The sequence below is a fragment of the Symphodus melops genome (assembly GCF_947650265.1).
Source record: "Symphodus melops genome assembly, chromosome: 17".
Classification (NCBI taxonomy): domain Eukaryota; kingdom Metazoa; phylum Chordata; class Actinopteri; order Labriformes; family Labridae; genus Symphodus; species Symphodus melops.
The window spans coordinates 7,576,954-7,599,273 of record NC_136707.1 but is presented as its reverse complement, the minus strand read 5'-3'; the positions used below and the strand labels follow the sequence as shown (position 1 = coordinate 7,599,273).

The 22,320-nt window shown below is 39.5% G+C and overlaps 1 protein-coding gene across 1 annotated transcript; it reads left to right on the top strand.

The window, feature by feature from the left end:
- The first annotated feature begins 429 nt into the window (after window positions 1–429).
- On the top strand, window positions 430–21,327 carry plcd3a (phospholipase C, delta 3a). The gene is made up of 15 exons (XM_079365908.1): window positions 430–3,667; window positions 11,526–11,693; window positions 14,267–14,495; window positions 15,551–15,680; window positions 16,169–16,394; window positions 17,192–17,393; window positions 17,479–17,623; window positions 17,879–18,031; window positions 18,132–18,284; window positions 18,381–18,531; window positions 18,683–18,799; window positions 19,027–19,205; window positions 19,308–19,443; window positions 19,716–19,865; window positions 19,955–21,327. The coding sequence occupies exons 1-15, from the start codon at window positions 3,574–3,576 to the stop codon at window positions 20,095–20,097; spliced, it is 2,376 nt and encodes a 791-aa protein (XP_079222034.1). The 5' UTR covers window positions 430–3,573; the 3' UTR covers window positions 20,098–21,327.
- Window positions 21,328–22,320: the final 993 nt, after the last annotated feature.

The following is a 22,320-nucleotide window of genomic DNA, read 5'->3' as shown; positions in this document are numbered from 1 at the left end:
TGAATCTTGAGCAGCATAAAGCCCGCCTTTCTCTTTGTTGATTGGATAAGAGGATAATTTTGCTGTTGCTAAGCATAGAGTATTTTGTAATTGGATAGTCGAGTAGTCAATCAAAAGTACGCAATCCAAACCAAAAAAGCAGTCCGGGGCATTGTAAGGGCGATACTAACTTCACATGAAGGGGTCGTTATTAAAAGTTACGAAATAAAAGTTAATTTAAACGCATCCGGGAAATTTTACATTATTGTTGACTAAAAACACATACTTTGTACGCTGAAAAATGTGGCTTATTTTTATTACATTACCACGTAGGCCATGTCTTAAGTATCAAGAGGACGACACACCTCCTGCATTTTACGCCAAATGTAGTGAACCTTTAACGGAAACTAGTCCGCGTTGAATGTTCACGTAAGAAAATTAACAAAAAAATAGCTCATTTTCTACATCCATTTAATTTGTTATGTTTACTCTCACAACGACACGTCGTCTGGGCGTAACGCGCCCCGTAAAATGCTTTAGTTTAAATAGTCCCCGTGTTGTGCGGAGTGATACGTGGTGGGGGGAAGGGGCTCGGGGGAACTTCGGGATCAGCGTAAACAAACGACAGTTATTGTCAAGCTGCCGTAACGAGCACAGCTCCGATCCCCTCGCTGTTGAAGGGAGGGTCATGCGATTTCACACAGGCTCAATAATCCTGTTACCAGTGGACGGAGTGGTGTGGAGCAGTTTTGAGTACTTCTGTGCAACAAATCTGTCGACATGTAGTGGTAGTTTGACACTGTTGAGCCGAGTGAAAGCTAAGGATAAGCTAGCTGGCTAACTTTAGCACAAGGGCGCTCCGCTGCTTCGCTCTCAAATTAAACCCAAGTTAAATCAATCCATAAAGTGTGAAGTTATGCGCCCTGCATTGAAAATAAATGTTTGGACTCGAGCACGACAATAAAACGCAGCAAGCGGTTGTTTTTTCAGTCGGGACCAATATATCTGACGCCATACTCTAGACGAAGCCAAGCTAACTGAGGCTAACATAAGCCTGAGGTGGACAATAGTTATTAAAATATCTCTATTTTTTATTTTGTTGGAACAGAAAGACGGTGTCTCACAGCCGATACCCATCAAATAAATACTGTTACTCGCTGAAACATTGCTAGTGTTAGCTATCTGCCAACTAGGCCAGTGTTTTCATTCTGGATCAGTGTAATTGCTGGAACATGGTGATTTCTTTCCCCCTTCGACAATATTACGATTGTTGTTTTGTTTTTTAAATCAGTTTTCGTCGCAACGACATAGACCACATCATGTAACAATACATTATCAGAGGGTAAAAAGGCAATCTTACGTGTGAATTCATCACATGGAGCCCTTTATAAACTATTCGTTTTTCAGGAAGTAGCCAGTCCCTGATCGTGCAAAGCAGCACTGAAGCGTTCCTTTATTCTACTTCAGGTTAGCAAGCTCTAGTAGGATTTAATCATTAAAATATTGACTCTGCATCGCCCAAAACTTTATTTTATGAAGATATAGCTTTAGTCAAACCAACTGCTAAATTTAAGCTAAATTAAAAACATGGCAACCTGATTATGCAGTATTTTATGTTATTAATGGGTTTGGATTGTTCTGTGTCATTGCACATTCATTACATGCACATAGCCTAGTTCTAATAAAGGTTTGTTATGTCCCACTGTAGAGAGCTTTTCATTGCATTTATGTCTTCATGTTTTTATGCCATATTAAGTTTGCTTAAACCATTTTACTTCTACTAATGGAAGAAATGGGTTATTCATTCTGTGGCCTCTCATTGTGGGCGACTGGTTTCTCCTAACACTGCATGAAAGACTTCAGTCCAATGGCTACAAACAAGACAGGCCTAATGTTTCTACTAATAGAAGCAGGCAGGGTTTCAGCTCTGGCAAATAAGCAAGCTGTTCTGGGAGTCCTTTGAGGAAGAGGTGATACATCCATGTAAATATGAGACCTAATGACCAAAGAGATTTAGAAATGGTAGAGTTCCCATATTCTCAGATAAAGGAGCGGTGCAGCTACAGAACCAAAGCTGCTCCTGCATAGATCACAGCTTGTGAGGATTAGTAGGCATGACTTAAGCTCTCACCATGTCTAACATATCTGTTGGTGCAATTGAAAAGAGATGAAATATAGAAATTGTTGCATTGTATGGCCCTGATGTATAATTCATAGCACATGAGTTCTTTGCCTTCTTAACTTTTGTTTCATTATAGATTTGTATTTTAAAAAGGTGCATTATATGACACAAGTGCAGAGAAACAGATCACTTTGAGTGCATATAACCTCACCAACCTTTTTATGTTTATTATGAGTATGTTTGCTTAAAATCCTGCAGGAGCTGCAGGATGGGGATTGTTGATGAGGGAGGGTTGATCACTGCTCACCCAGTCCGCCCAGCTGAGCCCTTTCCCTGCCTGATCTCTGTTTCTCACTCCATCACAAAGACTTCATTAAGTTTCCATTTAGTGCTCTACTGACGCTGGGGGCACATTTCCAACCATCGCTATAAAGATTTTGGTTGATATTCTCTCTTTGATAAAGCTCGCCACCATTTTGATTAAAGTAGACGTCATCTGGCTGGAGAAGATAAAATTTGACTTCAACAGTAGGCTATTGATTGTTGTTGTTGAGCTCTTTCAAGTTTCCACCTTGGACACCAGAGGGCGCTGCACTCTAACTGATTAATACAAGAAGGAAGATGGGGAGAGTGTTTTATATGTTATTATTTTTAGCTCTAAGTACTTGTTTATTCTGAACCCCGAATGAAAACATGCAAACTTTTTTTTTACCCACAGATTTATAAGCTACATATTAAGACTTGTGAGTATCACTGAGTATATTTTTCAGTCTCTGGTATCACTATTAAAGAAAAAATAAAGAAGCATTTCAATTTATAGGCAGCAATTTTGTGACATTGATTTATTAGATAATATGACCATGCAATCTTCAATTTACAGACTGCACTATACACGCACATGCACGTTTCCAATAGTGTTTCCAATTATGTTTTACAGAAATGGAAAACACGTCTGTGCACATTCAAGGATGGAGCACAGAGTGTTTAACCTTAAACTGGACAGACGAGTTATAAAGCGACCATCATGTGTGTTGGACCGCCCTTTGAAAAGCATCAGGCTGCTTTCATTGTAAGTAAATTATCAGGACTACTTTTGGTCAAAGACCAGTTTGTGTGTTGTGCTGAGCCAACTTAGTAAACATTATTTCAGACTTTTTAGTGTGCGTCTATGGCCTTGACCATGCTGAGCCTGGGAGTAAAAGGTGGGGGCTCGGAAGGTGTGCTCCTTGTTTGGCGTCTTATTACGCACAGGCATGGCGCAGCAGCGCCGGGGAGGGACTTTGTACATGTGCGCTTAACTGTTGCTTTCGACCCCCTCTCTCTCTATCTCTCTCTCTCTTTGCTCGGGGCTCTTCTGGGGTAACACAAATCCTGCGCTCGACTTACTCAAACTTCTTGGAAGTTAACGCGTAAACCTCCAGTGATTAAATCGTGAGTGTTTTGGGGGTTAGTTTTTTTAGAAGTTGCAATAAATGTTGGGAAACGGGAAGTCAACGGCCACCAATCCTAAAGAGCAGAGGAGGAAAGTGGCCGAGAAACCAACGGTGGACCCATGCAGGAGGCTCGGTAAGGAAACCTCCTCAAAGCAAACTGTCTAATCCTGCTGTAGATAAAAAAAATACCTCGAAGTCTTTAAAAAACATTATGTGTAGCCTATGTACTAGGTGTCACATTATAGGCGTTTTAGATCAGTGCTAAGAGCAAAGTAGACAGTTGAAAAGGTTCGTTTTACACTCAAGATGCATATTAAACAGGTGTTTGTAATGATGCTTTTATGTGACATTTTCCTCAGTCTTTGCTTGTGTTTCAGTACTTATTCAGGCACTAATAATGTAATATTTGCATCATCTTAAAATAGATGTTGGAAGTCTTAATTTCCCTGCCGACTCATTAGTCAATGAATTTACATTTAGTTTACAGTAAATTAAATGTTCCCCTAAATTGTTTTCAAAAACACATACTTTGATTTATTTGCTCACCTCTGCCCAACTCAGCTGTTTGATGAGGTATCAGAGAGCTGTTACTGTCTGGCCATGTGCCTGTTCCTAGGTTGTAGCCCAAGTTCAAAGGTCAAATAATAGGACTACAGTGGATATAATTTGAAAAAAAAAAAAGTACACCAATAATGCAAGTATAAAGAAGTTTAAAAAAAGAGGAACATAAGTATGTCCATAGAGAGGCAGAGTTTAGGGTTTAGTTCAGAAAGTGACTGCTCTCTGACACAGCAGACGTGTGTATGTGGGTGTAATAGTTGAAGAGATCATGAGTTTATGAAGAGCTGATCCATTAGTCAACTGCACGTGTGTGTGCAAACCATCTCAGCTCATGGTCACGTCCCAAAAAATAGGCGGTTGCTGAACACAGACAGAGCAATCTGTGGCATGAAAAAGACTCAATCTGGCCTGCTGGTAGTGCTATTACTTACACTTTTATGTTAATGTGAAGCTAATTCATAATAATGCAAAAATCTTTTCCTTGTTAGGGCTGAACTTTTATCCATGAGGTACACTGAAAACTGTATATTTGGTAGATTTTAAAATCTAATACAATAACTTTGCAGCAAAATATTTCCACATAAAGATTCTAAAACTCTGATAACTTAAATAAACCCCAAAATAGTTGAATGATTATTGATTTCCCTGAGGGGTTTTGTAACACATATTTTTTGTTAACGTATTTCCTCTATGTTTTACTGCCAATTGTTTTATATTTGCACAGCATTGTGTGTAGGGATCCAGACTGTTGCATTGACCATGCAGACAATATCTAAACTTCAGACTGCAGACACTTGTTCAAGCATTACTGCTGTTTTATTTGTCAAACTGTGTTGCACAAAACCAACAACTCTATTTTTGAATGTACCTGTAACATTGAATGATAAAGCCAGTGAGGTCACAACCTCAACCGCCACCTCTTAGCACAATGTGTCACCATTAGTCAGTCAGGTGGCCTTCAACCTAACATGTTTAAGCAGCTTCACGATCCTGACGTCCATCAACAGGAAAAAAGCACATAGTTTGTGTCATTATGAGTGTAATGAAGGGAGTGTGGAGGGTTTTATGTGTCACATGGTGTCACAGGACTGCTCGTGTTTGTTCAGTTTCTCACTCAGTCTAAGCCCTGTCTTGCAGACAAAGTATTTCATGTATTGATTGTCTTCTTATTGTGATAGTCTTGAGATAACCTCAGTTTAAAAGTCAGACAATATATGGATAACTCTATTCCTTGTGTCGTCAGCGTTCGAGGAGATTGTGGATTTGGTTTCAGACAGAGTCAGAGTGTTGTTGACCGAGGAGCTTGTGACAGTCACGCACGCCAGTTAGCTTCTGTTGTAAACAATCTAGTAGCGTGCTTACGCTTAGGACTAGACAAACAAAATCCTTGATTTAGCTCAAAGTTTACACATTTGGTTTTTACTGTGCAATCAGTCAAAATCAAGTCTGTTTTGAAACTATCAAAAGAAAAAACATTGTTCTTATGGCTTTTACTAGTTGTATTTACACTATTATTCTTGTTTTTATGTTTGGGTTCACAGTGCTTTATGTATACATTTGAATTAGATGACCGTAGTTTTAAATGCATGTTATAATTTAGTAGTGCTGTGTCTCAGATGATGTACAGATTCTCACATTCTTTGTGGACGTCATTCGACTAATCGTGACCTACTGCGCAATTTCAGAAACTGAATTCTGATCCTGTTTGCACCAACAGCATTTTGTCTCACTGACTTCAGGGACAATGAGGGAGTAAATCAAAGGTCAAGTCAGATTTATAGATGCTGTGAAAACAACTGAATTCATAAATTATCTACAAAACATTTCCTTTATGATCGTAATCCAGGAGAAAAATCAGTAACCATTGGACAGATCACTGCAACTCAAGAATTTATGGTGTCCCAATGATTCAGCGTTTTTGTTTTTTAAATGTGAAATCCTGTTAGCTTATTAGATTTTTTTTTTTAAATTTAAAGGCAGGTATTCAATTTATGAGAACTGGACAGATAGAATAGTGAGGCCATATCTTGCTTATTAATGAGTAACTGAATGTTGCATCACTTATTAGGAAAGACAAAGAGAATGTGTGAACTGGATGCTTCCAGCTGAAAACAAAGAGGCTGCTTTGCTTTCATGTTCAAATGTAGGCTCTCAGAAAAATCCTTGGCAGAATACTGATGTGTTCCAAATAAAAATCTATGCCCAAAGTCTGGCATTTTATTTTTGATCAAGCTCGTCAAGCTAAGATGTTCTTTTTCCTCAGAGGTTGAGATAATATCACTTTCATTAATGACTGTCGTTGGTGTTAAGAGATACAGAGATGACTGACCTACATAATGCCTGATCTGTCTTGTGGGCTGACAGAATTGAGAAAATTTAATTGACCCTCCACCCGTATCATATCGACAACACCCTGACATGCCTATCTATATGCATGTGTAGAATCCTTACTTGTTGGCTCTCATGACAGTTGTTATGCTGAGAGAAATGTGAACCGTGTCCCAGGAGGAGCTGGTATGTGGGCCTGAGTGAAGAGGACTCATGCAGACACAATCTATTACTGACCAGATGATATGGTTATTTTCTTTCTGATCCTCCTCTCAGTGTGAAGGCACCCCACTGCTCTCTGTCTCAAAACATCTTCAAGGAAAACATGAGGTTGATTTAAAGCGTGGAGATTTTCCTCACTTGTGATTCAATGAATCCCTTTTCTAATTGTTGCTTTTAAACACTTGTTAACAATAATTATGCAAATCACTCAAATACAAATTGTTTTTAAGTTTTGTTTTGGGGCTTCTTATGCCTTTATCTTAAAGATAGGACAGTGGATAGAGTCATAAATCACAGAGAGAGAGAGAGAGAGAGAGAGAGAGAGAGAGAGAGCCACAGGTTGGATTCAAATCTGGCAGCCTGCTTGGTGGCCAGCCTCCATATGAGGCGCACACACTAACCACTATGCTACCTGCACCACTTTTTAACATGTTTTAATCCATACTAGCAGCCTAGAAATATAAACCTGTTTGTCTTTAGGGCACCGCTTTTTAACCATTGGTTCAGATATTCATGGTGCCCAGAGGTTTATTACTATACTTGACCTGACCTTTCTCTAATACCAGTAGCAAACCAAACTTTTCACTTACCTAGTTATTATCTCTAACAAGATACATTGGTACACAATGTGTACAACTATTTTCATAATTCCAGATGATTAACCCAACAAACACTTTTTTTCGATACTGAAGTTGATATTTGTGGTTGAAAATGAAACGATTCAACATATGCCAGATTGGGAACTTATGGTGCCAACATTCATATCCCTCAGGAAAAACAAACATTTGTCATGATTTGGGTCAATATTTCACTCTGTTCAAATATTTAGTTTTATGTCCAAGCTCTTGCAAAACAATTGCCCTTCCAGTCACCCTTAGCTTTGTGTTTATGGCTGGTTCTCATAAAATAGCATGTTAATGTGCCAAGTGACAATTGTAAATAGAACTGAGAAAGCATCAGCCATTAATTTGTCTTTATGGGCAGGATCGCATGCTGGAATAAGCGTTAGCCTCAGAAAAAAAACCAAAACAACATTTTTGTCACAACATTTACAGCATCATTATGTGTCTAAATGTTTGTAATGTTTTGTGATCGTGTTAGCGTGCTGACTTTAGCATTTTGCTTTCATTCTCTTTTAGTAACATTCTCAATCTAACCTTTCTATTCAGAAAGGAATTGACTTCCCGTTGACCTGAGCTGTAGGCCTACATTTTGTTGGTACTACTGATCAAATATTAACACTTTTTTTTTTTTTGCTAAACCTGAAGAAAAACACAAGTATTGTAGCGTTGCTTTCTGTTTGCGTTTTTAAATGCTGGTTTTAGTGTTCAGCTCCAAGCGATGTTTGAAGCTGAACGTCATGGTGCAGCGTGCGTGGTTTTAGACTCTCCATCTTGTTAAAACTGTCTTCTCTTACCAACACTAACTCTCCTGTTTTTCTAATTTGTCTTCTGAGCCGTGTTGAATGGCTGCTTTAGAATATATCAGTGCGGTTGCTAGCCAGTCGGCACGCAGAGCCTTGACCGTCTGATGAAGAGGATGTCAACCAGATTTTCAGCAGGAGACGATGAGGAGAAAACACAAATCAGCTCTGTAGCCTGAAGAATCATGCCCATCCCTGCATTTCCACCCGCATGAATAGGCTTTCAAAGGCACTTATTGTATCAAAATGTGAATGTGATTCTGTTTAATAAGGCCACAGACTTGTGCAGTCTTGTTTTGTTGTGGTTAGATATCATAACCATGCAGGTAGGAATGCAAGGATGTGGTTAAGGCTGGAGAGGCAGTAATAAAAGGTAAAGCAGTGGGTTGAGACAGATAGTTAAAGCTGTTTGGGCAGCTTAGCCTGGTCAATGACCTGCAGTTAATCGGGTCCATGTGCTCTGCTTGTGAGAATGCTTTGCATGCGGTAACAGCTTGGCAAAACAGGGTTGTTATGGATGGAGGGTTGGTAGGGGGATTTCTTTGTGTTTGACCCTGATGGGCTTGTTTGGGAGAAATGCTCAGCTGTAGTTGGTTTCAAGTAGGGGTGGGGGTGGGTAGTGCAGTTTCTGTTGTGCTATAGCTTTGGGGGCCCTCTAAGGAACTTTAACCATTTGGCACTGACAGTATGAGGAGGGTGATGTAGAGGGAAGAGAAAGAGAGTATGCCAACCAAGTCCAGATAAATCTTCAGTGGCGAGCAGAGGAGACCAAGGCACAAAAAATACTTTGACAAAAGTGAGTGTTTGTTATATTGTATTTTGAACAGTGTTGAAAGAAAAAAGTGGCTCAGTGAGAGGTCCCATTAATCCCTGAAGAGAGATAGCAGAATGTCATTTCATAACACTTGTTCTGATAAGCAGTTGAGGAATTATTTTTTTCACAATACAGAGCAGTATTGCTCTTAATTTAACCTGTAATTTCCATTTCAAGTTAGCCAAAAGTATTGTGAAAATGTGACACATGATTTAAGAAATATAAATAGATGTAGCCAAAATGAATGAATGAGTTACTTGCATGGTATTTGGAGAAACTGTATGTTGCTTCAAACTTAGTAACTGGAGAAATCTTATCAGATGTTGAGCACACTTTTTATCATTTGAAAATCAGGCCCTAAAAAAGTCTACTCCACAGTATTAAATTACACTCAGGCTCACTGTGGGTCCGTCATGCTTGAACTTTTGGAATCAGAGTTGGAAAGCTGCTGTGTCAACACACACTGCATGTCCTTTCAAGCACAAACCTGCTGCCCTAAATCATCTTTCTAGCTTGAGACTTTAGCCGAAACCAACACCTTGTTTTGTTGACTCCCTGTATTTGCCAACAACGTTTCCAACGAATCCTTAAAAGGTTTGGTCTCTCAGTTAGATTAGGCAACAGTTTTTCAAATTAAAGAAGACATCTTCAGATAAATGCTCCAACACAGATATTTTCAGTGTAAAATGATCCAAAAGGAAATAAATATAGAGACAATCCTCACAATATAAGATGTAATGATTAATCTGCTATATACTCCAAAGATTGACTCATAGACCATGAGAGTAATTATGTCCTCTTAAATTCTTATTATATCAAACTAACTTATGTAGATACAGCCTAGATTTTGCCAATAAAAAATATAATGCACATATTCTGCATTATTAGTTTCTCAGAGATATAGCCTAATTATGCATCTTACAGTAAATAAATGAACTTCAACTTATTATTGCGTATATATAGACCCCTCATGCCTCCTGCTGACCTCCTTTTTGGTCTGCTACATACTCTGATCAATTCATATTCTGTCTCTGTCTCAGTCTTTGTCTTCTTTTTGATTGCCTTTCCATTGATGTTAACAGCTAGGGAACGTATGACCTTTACAGCAAAGCATACACTTTGCAACTTTCCATACTGTAACGCTTTCCTGCTGTCTGCTGGCCTTCTTAATCCCCAAAGGAGGAATAAATCTACAAAATATCGGGACTGATTCACATCTCAGCAGAAGGTTTCTCTCAGCTTCATCTTGAACTAACAATACAGAGTTCATTTTTTACAACAAAAAGAGAAACTTTGCTTTGTTAATCCATTTACAAATCACTCAGCACACCCAAACCTTCTTTTTGACCAGCATGCACTTCTCGTCAATTCCCTTTAAGGTTTGTTTATAAAACACAACCTTGAGTTTGGGTATAAGCAAAGGAAGGGGACTTTATTAGTACATTCAACTCGATGAATATGTTCTTCTCAGGTTTAGGAGTTTGATGAAGTTGATTACTAGAAAACTCCTAAAAGAACATGCAGTTGTTCTGTGGTATTTAGAGGTGAGATTGATTGCCACTTTTTCTATTAAAGCTGTGGTTAATAACCAAAACCTGCTTTATTAGGAACAGTTCAATTATATCTTTAAACAACACACTTTTTCCGCACTGGTTGCAAAAAACTGGTTACATCTTTTAAAGCTATGTCTTTCTTGAATATTTGGTGTGAGCTTTTGATCCCATACTACCCAAGAAGATCTCTTAGATCGGCTGCTTTAGGCCCGCTCACTGTGCCTGAGTCAAGGTTGCTGTCAAAGGTTGAGCTTTTTCTGTGGTTGGTCCTCGGCTCTGGAAGTCTTCCACTTTCTATTTGATTCTGTTTCTGATTTTTAATTTTGCCTTAAGACTGATTTTTACAAACTTGCCTTTTTAGCTTACAGAGGAGTTTGCTTGTGACTGTCTCTTTTAAATTGCTTCTGTTCTGTACAAATAAAGTATTATAATTGTTAATATTAATCACATAATAACCAGTCTAATTACCTATTTAGAACTCAGGTGGCATGATAACATGCTGATTTAACATTGTAAATATAGTAACAACTAGACCTGTGACCTGACCTGACCTGCATTTTTCAATGTGGGCATGAAGGCATGCTAACATTAGCCTTCAAACTCAGCTTAGTTTGTGTCAGCGTTCTAATTTCAGACTGAACCTAGTACAACATGCTTCAGCATGGTTATCATACTGATGTTAGCATTAAGCTCAAAGCTTTCCTGTTTCTATAACTTCCAGAAATTCCCACATTGCTATGCTAAGCTAAATGTGAGAGATTAGTTTGGGCTATATTAGGTGTTAAATAGTAAAACAATAAACATTGCTGAAAATGACACATTGAAAGGCTATTATTTGGAGTCACATTAAGAGTTGATTGTGCTGTAGAATAAGAAAGGATAGAAGGCAATAAGGTAGTCACAACCAGACAGTGTGACCTCTGCACATCATTACAAACATTTAGCTTGCATGGTGTCGAAATTAAACACCACAAAAACAGGTGTGACCCCACTGGCTAATGGCCTACACATGGTGTCAAAGTGAATCCCATTTTATAGTTCTGTTTCAAACTTAACTTAAAACAGCTGGTTGCTTTTGTGTGTTCTCTAGGGATGCAGGACAATGAGGACATTCGCGTGATGATGCAGGGCTCCAACATGGTAAAAGTTCGATCCTCCAGATGGCAGAAGAGCAGAAATTTGCGGCTGCTGGAGGACGGCCTCACTGTGTGGTGTGAATCTACCAAGAGCTCCCGCAAAGCCAAAGCCCAGCAGACCTGTGAGTATTTCTTAGGGTTGGTTTTATAACCATTGATAGGGTTAAGAAGAGTATAGAGCCCTGTATGAGTGGAGAACAATACTGAGTATAGGGAGAATTTAAGGCGGAATAACAGCAAAGGACGTGTGATGTAGTTAACTACAAGAAGTAGGCAGGGTCAGGAAGGAAAAGGAAAAATGTGAAAGTGAGTGCGCTCCTGAATAGGAACTGGCTTTGATGAAAAGAGAGGAAACTTAATTGATATCAGATTAACAGGAAAGAGCTTTGCCTGTAGCGAAGCTTATCTACATAGGAGGTGATACAGAAACGGTCCATCAGGCCCTCGACGAGCCCAGTACAGACTTGGATGTTAGTAATCAGGCTCATTCAGCAAGCTTATTGTTCCGACTCATTCGGCTGTTTTATCTTGGCTCCATCTCATGCCTTCTCCTCTACTTTCCTCTATAGCTTGTTTCCTTTGTGAGTGAGGAAACTAAGCAAGGGCTCTGCAACCTGCCCTAATGATCGGTGCTCTTTATTTCAGAAATGGCCAATACATTTATGCGAAACAATGCACTAACAAAATAATCTAGAAATCCCTTGGTTCTTTTCTTTGTTTTATTATTTGAATATTAAAATGACTATTTTGAAAGCTAATAATGAACCTTGTAACAAGCAGGCAGGGCAGCTTGCAGTCGCCTAAGAGGCAAAATTCAGGGTAAAAAAAAAAAAGACCCTTTAAATGCTGTGGGCACATAGTACAAACGAAAGGTGACTGAGTTGATGTTTTAATTTTGACCATCTAGCTTTCTGGATTTATGTAGCTGTAAGAGGACACCTTTCGGTCATAGCCTTTTTTTTTACTGGCATATGTGGGGGAAAGAATGAAACTAGGAGGGTATTTATTTCTCAGTGTTTATAACTACAAGTCAATTTTTTACTTTCAGTGAGATGCTGTCTCTAAACTGAGAGATCCCTTTGAAGAAATTGAGGATATCATTCTGCCGCACAGATATCTTCTTCCACAAAGGGAAAAAGCCTTGGCGATTTAATAAAAAAAGAAGACGCATACTTGACATCTTACTGGGTTGTTGGAAAACATGTTTTATCGACCCTGTGTTTTCAACTTCCTCATATTTCCCAGTAAGGTATTTTAACAAAGGATAGTGGTCAAGAGAAGGTTGCACACTAATTTTAATAAACCTGAAATGTTCTGTACATTTTGGGAACATTCTTCCCATGTTATCTGGGTAGAACCATGTCATATGACTTACCCAGGATCCAGTTTTATTTTCTTCTTCGCAGCTTGACCTTTAGCTTCCCCACCTCTTCTCTGTTTGTATTGACCATCCCGATGTTGGAATGCAGTTTAATGCTAACCCCTGCTGGCCCTAAAGAGTGTCTGGGTGGGCGAGCTGCATTTTATTTCAGTGGGAGGTGAAGGCTGAGGCTGTCTTGATTGTTGCTGCAGCCACACTAGAAATAGACCCTGAAGTGGTCAAGTTGCAGCATATGTAACAGTACTTGCAATTTTGTAAACAAGAGCGTGGAGCAGATACTGATAATGCAAATACTGGCAGGCTGCTGAAGAGCATATCTTTGTAAATTAGGATTAAGACCAAATTCAAACATGGGTTAGTTCCTCTTTCTGGAGCTCCAGGCGCCTCCATGTCCAGTTTTATCTGGCACATGCAGTTAAGTGCTGAGTCTTCTAATCAAAAACACTTATCACTCACAATCTCACAATCTCACACACAAAAACACACACATACATAATGCTTTTGCCATGTCTCCAGGATAACTACAGAGCAGGAATGCTAAGTCATTTTGAAGAGGTGGACAGCAGAGGCTTAATGATCTCCAGCAGGAGAATGAGGCTATTGTCAGGGCAGGCACTGCTTTCTACCCAGCTGAGTGATCACCACTCTGCAGGCATCCCACAAAAGAAAAAAGACCAAGCTGTGTTTGCATCAGCTAGTAGACAGTGTGGGTTTGTTTTCGCTGTCTTCGCTGGGGAACAACTTCTCAGCATATACGAGATACACAGAAGATGAAGATCCTAACACCGGATTTACAGCTTCTGTGACATGTCTCAACATACTTAAGTTTTTATTTTATAAAATCCCAGACACTCAGCCCTAAATATTTGACTCTCTACGCTACCTTTAACCTTCACAATACAAGCTAGCAATATTAGTTTGTGAGTGTGTTAGCATCTTGGTGTTAGCAATTAAACAACATTACCTCACAGACTAGCTAGCATGGAGGTAGACTTTTAATTCTGATTTGGTTATATGATATATTATAAATCAGCCCCATAAATCTATTAATAAACTGAGCCATATTGAAATAGTAACTGTTATAAAACCCATAAAGAAGTCCTGCTATTTACTGTCAGCAGCAGAGAGATGAGTGATGAAGTTGTAGGATAAAATTATCCTGTTCAGAACTATAATACTCTGCACGGTGGAATTTATGAATCCTGCAAAACTCATCTTGACCTTTAACTTTGCTCCATGTGTTGTTGTGAGCTCCTGCTCAAGCTGCATTAACTCAACATCGTTTCTTTTTTTTTTTCCTCTTCCTTCATTCAGTCGCAGTGACAGAAGTGGAGTGTGTGCGTGAAGGCTGCCAGTCCGAGGCGCTGAGGCGTCTGTCAGGGTCGGTGCCAGAGAACCAGTGCTTCACAGTGATCTTTAGAGGCGCCAGGAAGAGCCTGGACCTGCTATGCCCCTGTGAGGAGGAAGCTCAGCGCTGGGTGCGAGGGCTCCGCACTTTAAAGGAGCATGTGGCCAACATGACTCAAAATGAAAAACTGGACCAATATCCTGCCCAATTTCCAACAGGCCAAAATAATAAATATAGTGTCGCTCTGGGGACTGACTGTGGTGTCAAATGTACCATCCTGCGTCCACAGCATAGCTAAGAAGGGCTGTAATGACTTTTTAAAAAAGCGTTGCCTAAATATAGCCGACCATTAGTGAAGATATCAAGTAGTGATCGTCTCTGCCTCTTGGTTTATTTATCTGTCAATTACGGTTTATATTCCAACACCTAAATGATCATGTCTATCCTATTTTGTCACCGTGTTTATTTTGTTTCATACTGTAGATTGTCAGCATCCCAGGTGACTCTTAAACAGTGTGATGTCAATGTGTGGGCTTTCTCTGTTCCAGTGTCAACTCCACAAGCAGGTGACAGGCGACCTAAAATTAGTATCTTGTTGCTATCGACTCTTTTTTTGCAGAAGCATCACATGAAATGTAAGATGTGGCAGTTATCAGCGTTACCCTCAGTTTTATCACGAGCTACACCTACTCCAAACTTATTCCATCGAATACAACAGTCCTGCCATAAATTGTACCTTCAGAAAGGCAATGTTGAGGTCTTGTTCTTTAATTGTTTTGCTTTCAACTGACAGGTGTGTATTTCTTTTTATCCACACCATTTATATCAATGAGGCTTAATAAGAGGAACACACCTCTGTATATTATATTTTAACAGCCTCACAAACGAAGGCCTTCAAAATGATAATAAAAGTGAATCAACACCTCTCTTAAGATTAACAATGAAACCTTTATTAAGGGGGAATTTATTGCAGGACTTGTGTGTTAGACCTAATTAGTTTAGCTTGGTTTACCCCATAAACGGGCGCCAAATGTATAAACAATGGATTTTTAATACTAGTGATAGTAAAAGTGTTAACGGGAAACCAATGGCGTAAACTAAACGATAGGCTGAGGTTTTTGGAATCTATCTTAATGATGTCAAAATAACAAGCGTTTTATTGAAGTGTGTTAAATGTTCAATTCATATATTTGACTTCAGGGCAAACATTTGGTCCCTTCCGTCTGAATATATTCCTTAACCCTTTACACTTGGATCCGAGGCTACCTGAGACGAGCAGACCAGAACCAGGATGGCAAGATGAGCTACGACGAGGTCAAGCGCCTGCTCCAAATGATTAACATTGACCTGAGTGAGCAGTACGCCTGCTCTTTATTCAAGGTCAGGAGCATCATGTGTACAGTATTTTGTTTTTAAGCGTCTGCAAAAATCTTCTACCTTCGTAGTCAGTAGATTTTCTGAAGATGAGCTTGTTTTACTGTGACATGCTGGAGTCTGGAGTCTTTGTTCAATTACCAAATCAGCAGCTGAAGGCAATAAGCAGCCCCCCTCCACATCTTTATCCCCTCCTACAACAAATCAAGAGCCAGTTATGTCTTTATTGCAGGGGATTACTGCCTGCCCCTCAGCACTCTATTACAGCTATAGTGTTGGTTTTTATGTGCCTTCCTGATGCAATTTCCAATAGTGACCTTCCTCAGAGAGCATTATTTTTGATTTAGACTACACAGCTGGGTAAATTATCATGGAAATTCTTTCCCCTTGGGGATTTTGAAATACCCTCAAAATAATAGTACAATGTGTTTGATGACTCTGTGTGTGTTCAGTTGTTTGTGTTTTTAAACTCCTACTGATCCCCTGTTCTCAAGAGGTGTGACCGATCAGGGGATGGTCGTCTGGACCATATAGAGATTGAAGAGTTCTGCAGAGAGCTGCTGCGGCGACCCGAGCTCGACTCCGTGTTCAGACACTACTCAAGTAACGGGTGTGTTCTCGCCACTGCTGAGCTGCGAGACTTCCTGGGAGACCAAGGAGAAGATGCCTCACTGAATCATGCTCAGAGCCTCATCCTCACTTATGAGCTTAATGATTGGGGTATGTCCCGAAAATAGTAATTATAAGCTATAAAGGGAGAGCCCACTAAATTTTCGTTTAAACACAGGGATTTATTGCTGCATCTAGACTGATAAAACAGTAATTTAGCCGTTACCTGTGAATGCTACCGTGCACTTTATGTTGCTAGCATTATGAGAGTTTTGTTTTAGGTCAACAAAAGTAGTGAGAATGATTAACAGGAAGCTGAAAAACGGCATTTATCATGGATCCTACTGTAACTCAAATATAAAGACTTGGTTACAGGAGCAAAATTGCAGTTGTAAATCATTAAAATCATCAAAACATAAGCATAAATTACTCGAGCTTTCATAAGACCATGGGGGCTATTGCCTTTGTGTTTTCTATTACTGAATAGGCTGAATATTTTATCAATATAAAAATCATTCATTTATTTCCACCCAAGTAACATAGTTATTCCCTAAGGTAGAGTAAATTAAACTTAACAGTGATACGTTTCTAAAGATCAATTTAAGATGACTAAAGAAATTATCTGCATGATTTCCCTAAACTCTATCTTGCACATTAAAGTGTACATTTGTAATCATTATAATTAGCTATTTGTAAAAATAGATGTTTTTGCTAATATTTTTAACACTTAGCTAAGTAGATAGTAGCGCAAAAAAATCCATACATTGACATTAATAATTGACTTAAAAATGTTTATCTTGTGAGCTAGCTGTTAGCTCGTTCCTTTTGAGAGAAGGAAGCATTCATTTCTATTTATCTTTCCATTACCTTGTCTCGTTTGACTCAATTTAAATAATCCTTCATTGCAGCTCAGAAGAATCAGTTCATGACCCAGAATGGTTTCACTATGTACATGCTGTCCCGGGAGAATGATGTGGTTAACCCTGACCATGCCAGAGTCTACCAGGACATGAGCCGCCCTTTGGCGCATTACTTCATCTCCTCGTCCCACAACACTTACCTCACCAAGGACCAAGTTACGAGTGCCAGCAGCACTGAGCCATACATCAGGTTTTAAGACATCAAACATCAACGAACAGCACACATTTCACTTTCCTGTGGTGTTTGATTCTAAATGTTTACATGTCACTGTCAGGGCTCTGAATCAGGGCTGTCGCTGTGTAGAGCTGGACTGCTGGGATGGAGATAAAGGTGAACCTGTCATCTACCATGGCCACACTCTCACCTCCAAAGTGCCTTTCAAGGAGGTTATTGAAACCATCAACCATTACGCCTTTAAGGTAATAGGAGCAACACATTTTATAGTGTAAATCCTCAGCTGTGGCCGAAAGACTGCTGCTTCTTGTTACTGCTAATTAAATAAGTGAGCAAGAAACAAATACAGATTGCCTGACTCTTCGCTTTCGTGGCCCACTTGGCTCTTGTGCAGCCTGCGTTTTTTTGTTTTTACAACGCTCGGTCCTGCATCGCTATTATGCGATCTAATTGCATTTTAATTACTTGGCATACAAGTGATACTGTGTTTCTCCCTACAGGCGTCTCCATACCCTCTAATCCTGTCCTTGGAGAACCACTGTTCTGTGGAGCAGCAGACCGTCATGGCCAAACACCTCCGCACCATCCTTGGGAGCAAACTGCTCACCAAGCCCCTCAGTGACAGGCCTCAGAAGGATCTGCCTTCTCCTGAGGTACAACACACAAACTTACACAGCTCTAACTCTTTTTCCAACACCTCAGGCTGTCAATTTTTTCTAATGAGGTAATTTGTTTCCAAAACCTTCTGTGCAGGAGCTAAAGGGGCGCATTCTGGTGAAAGGGAAGAAGCAGACTCCTCACCTGGCCCAGCTGGGTAAGAATGGGAGTTGTGCCAGCTTCTCCTCAAGCTCTGAGGACGAACTAGCAGGCAGCAATAAGAACACGCCCAAGAAGGATCCTGCAAAGGTCAGATCAGGAAGACTTTAAACTATTTTGTTGCCAGCTGTTGAAGTGCACTTTTTAGATATTTGACCAGTCATTTTATGTCTTTGTCCTTTACAGGTCTGTGCTAAACTGAGCCCCGAGCTATCAGATCTGGTGGTGTACTGCCAGAGCGTTCCCTTCCTTGGATTTGAAAACATAACTGCAAAACCTCCAAACGAAATGTCCTCTTTCTCTGAGAGTGATGCCCTGAAGCTCATCAAAGACTCGGGTACAGCACAGTAAATAATTGCATACTGACACGAGAGAGAAAAAGTCAAAAACATTTGATGACATTTTTCATGCTGCGGCTGATTCTTCTCGAAAATGTAATCAGCCTCCAGTGTATCATGACATGTGGTTTTCCATCTTTTCTTTTGCAGGAAAGCTTTTTGTGCGACACAACAGCAGGCAGCTGAGCCGGATCTACCCCTCCGGCCAGCGCCTGCAATCATCCAACTATGATCCTCAGGAAATGTGGAATGGTGGCTGCCAGATGGGTTAGTACTCCAGACAAGAATCGAGGATGCTACTCTGATGGCAGCAAATTACAGCAAATCATTTGGAAAAGCTTATATGTTCAGTCAGTGCCAGGGCAGTGTTATACCATATCGCCTCTCATTTCTGGAGATTGCTCCTGCTTTACAGGAAGCTGTAATTCTGAATTTGTTATGTGTTGTGTGATAAGTCCTGCCTTTTTTCTGACTCCTCACTCTGTGCTGTGCAGTGGCTCTGAACTTCCAGACCCCTGGGGAGCAAATGGACCTGAACCAGGGACGTTTCCTGCCAAATGGTCGTTGTGGATACATTCTTAAACCCAGCTTTCTCTGCAGCCCAACGTCAAACTTTAACCCTGAGATCACCGGAGGAGGTCCAGGTCATATCCCCACCCAGCTGACCATACGAGTGAGTGATTGTCCAATCGCTCAAAACCACTCATCATACGTGACTGTTTTTAACTGCCCAACAGAATTTATTGTGAAAATTGACTAAATATATCATTTTCAGATAATATCCGCACAGCAGCTGCCAAAAATAAACACGGAGAAGGCGAGTTCCATTGTTGACCCACAAGTGTGGGTGGAAATTCATGGGGTTGATATTGATAATGCAAGGAACAAAACCCAGCGCATTGACAACAACGGTAAATTTAAGACTGCATAACAATTAGTATTAACAATAATACTCAAACGTTATGTTACTAAATGTATTGTGTCAATCACAGAGCTAATATCATATTTCTTTGCACACCTAATATTACTGTAAGATCATGTTGTGCTGTCTAGCTTGTTGCTTGTATAATGCATTTAGTAGTGCGGCTCATGGACATATTTTTTGGAGTATTTTCTGTCAAAGCTGTGGTTTCTTTGAAAGGTACTGGTCTACGTATTTACAGCTCTTGTGCGCCCTCTACAGGTTTTAACCCACGATGGGACTGCACATTGAGCTTTCAGCTGCAGGTCCCTGAACTGGCTTTGGTTCGGTTCGTAGTGGAGGATCATGATCACACTGCCAAGAATGACTTTGTGGGGCAGTTCACTGTGCCTCTTACAAGCCTACGAACAGGTACACAGAGACATCCTTCTAGAGGTGATGAAGCAGAAATCATTGTGATAGGTTGTTAGTAAAGTGTATATTTGACTCTTTCTTCTCAGGTTATCGACATGTTCATTTATTGAAGGCAGATGGTTCCAGTCTGTCCCCTGCCACACTTTTCATCCATGTCAAAGTGAGCCGCAAAGGAGCCCCCATTAAAAGTGTGTCTGAACGGATGGCCATGGCCAAAGGCAAGGCATGACCAGCATCCTAACATGAAGGAAAGCTGCATTGTCAAAGGGCTTTGGAAAATGGAGCTCTGAGTGTTGTAGGGGAGAGAAAGCAGCTGCTGCTATTGCTGCCAGACCTTGAGTGGTCCAATTTACACTGATCCACTTCCCAAAGCAGACAGAAAGATGTCATTTATCAGAAAAAAGAAGCACACAGGCTCTTAGCAAATGAAATGCCTCAGGCCTAGGAATGAATCCAAGATACACTGTGGGAGTGTCTGGTCCTGTCAGTGCTGAGTGCTCTGGAATAAGACGGGACTGATGTGGTTTATAAGAACACTTTTTATGGAAATGTGTTACAAAATTCAATGAATGGTATTTAGTCTTCGGTATAGACTAATAGATACACTGTCAGAAAAAAAGGAAGATGTTTCATGTCATCCTTTTATTTTGAAAAGTATTTTAGTATTTATACACTGCATTTAGCTTTAACATAAAAGATGTGATATTTTTACAGGAAGCTGCACTTACTTAATAGACACTTAAAAGTGCTAATAGTAGAAATTGAAGAATGGCTGCCTGTAATTTGAAGGAAACATGTATATCATGTTAAAAAGATTATTTCAGCACTAACTTTAGGGTCTTAAAGATGTTATGTTCAATGATCTTCACAGCTAGCTATGTCCTGAAAAGGTTCAACAAAATGAAGTTGGTAGTATAACTTAATTCTCCTGACACCTCACACTTTCTCACAATTAAAAAAAAACCAGAGAGAAATCATATACAGTATTGCTACCATTAACTTGAAATATAAACAGTGTTAACTTTGATAAATGTTTACTAATGATAATGGTGTTGTTTAACCATTTCACAGATTAGAAAATGTGGTCAGTAAAATTGTGATTGATGTTTAGATGTTTGCTTGTATCCATTTTTTGTTGACAGCCTTTTACACATATTTTGTTGCCAATTTCTAAACCTTTAATTCTGATTCTGGTCCTTAATGCACCACCCTAATGCTACGACCAATCCATGTGGACTTCAGAATTCTTATACCACTCCTATAAGGAGGTTCGCTGACTTTAAATTGGTGCATTAGTAAAAGGAGCAACAATGACTGTAGTTACAGTTTTAATGTACTATCAGAATAGGTTTCAGTAGCATGTTATATGGATTGAGTGAAGTCTTAAAGGTTAACACAAATGTGTGTTGATGCTCTTTAATATGCAAGAGAAAACTCTGTTTTCATAAAAGCATTAACACATCACAGTGCAAGCCTGTTTTTTGTCTTGTGTGTGATAAAGACTGATATAAATGTATGTGTGTGTGTTTATACTCCTTTCAAATGTATAAGCTGCAGTAGTTCCATATGGCCTGCAAACAGTCTGGGGCCCAAAAAAATACAGTGGGGTATGAGTAATGATATTTGTATCATCTACATTTAGAAATCAAACACATACCAATATACTACAGTTACGTTACTCTTTCAGCTTTCTTGCCTTGGTATGAACCATATTGCATTATGGCTCTCACTGGTCTGCAAGGTTTGTGAACATGTGCTTAAGGTACTAAAATACTCTCAGGTAAGGCACTGCATTAAGATCATATTATAAAACTGTTGTTACGGCTGTTTTAATGTTCCATAAACCTTTTAAGTAATTCTAAAAAGTGGCAAAAGAACAATAACATGAATACATTGTTGGGTCCCAGCTAGATTGTTTCCAATTCTGTTGGCTGATCTCACCAACTCTGTTTAAGTAGGCATAGTAGTTACTCTTTATTTAGTTAAATGTTGATCGTTTATTTTACTCTTTAAACACAACATTGCTAATTAATAAAAAAAATCTGCTTGCATTTTCTTATCTTTCATTGTTGTCAACACAATTATTAAAGAAAAGATTGGTTTCATGCATTTTCTTTTTCTTAAGCTGAATGGACACACTTTGATTTTATATCAATATATCAAAAGCTTGCACCCCCAACACTTTATAGAGACTGCAGAGCTGAGTCCAACAGACGTTTTTATGTGGCCACACGGTCTTCGTGTATATTTGCAAATTTCGTTATCAATGCTACCAATTAGTTTAGCTTTAACTAAATGAAGATCACAGGGTGGGTCTTAATATTATTATGTCCAAATTAAGGACATATAATCAACCATCCAGTGTTACGTCACGAGTCTAAATTAATTCAAGGCAATGCCTCCCAAACTAAACCATCCCATCGTTATCCCTTTCTGTATATTATGCTGAAAA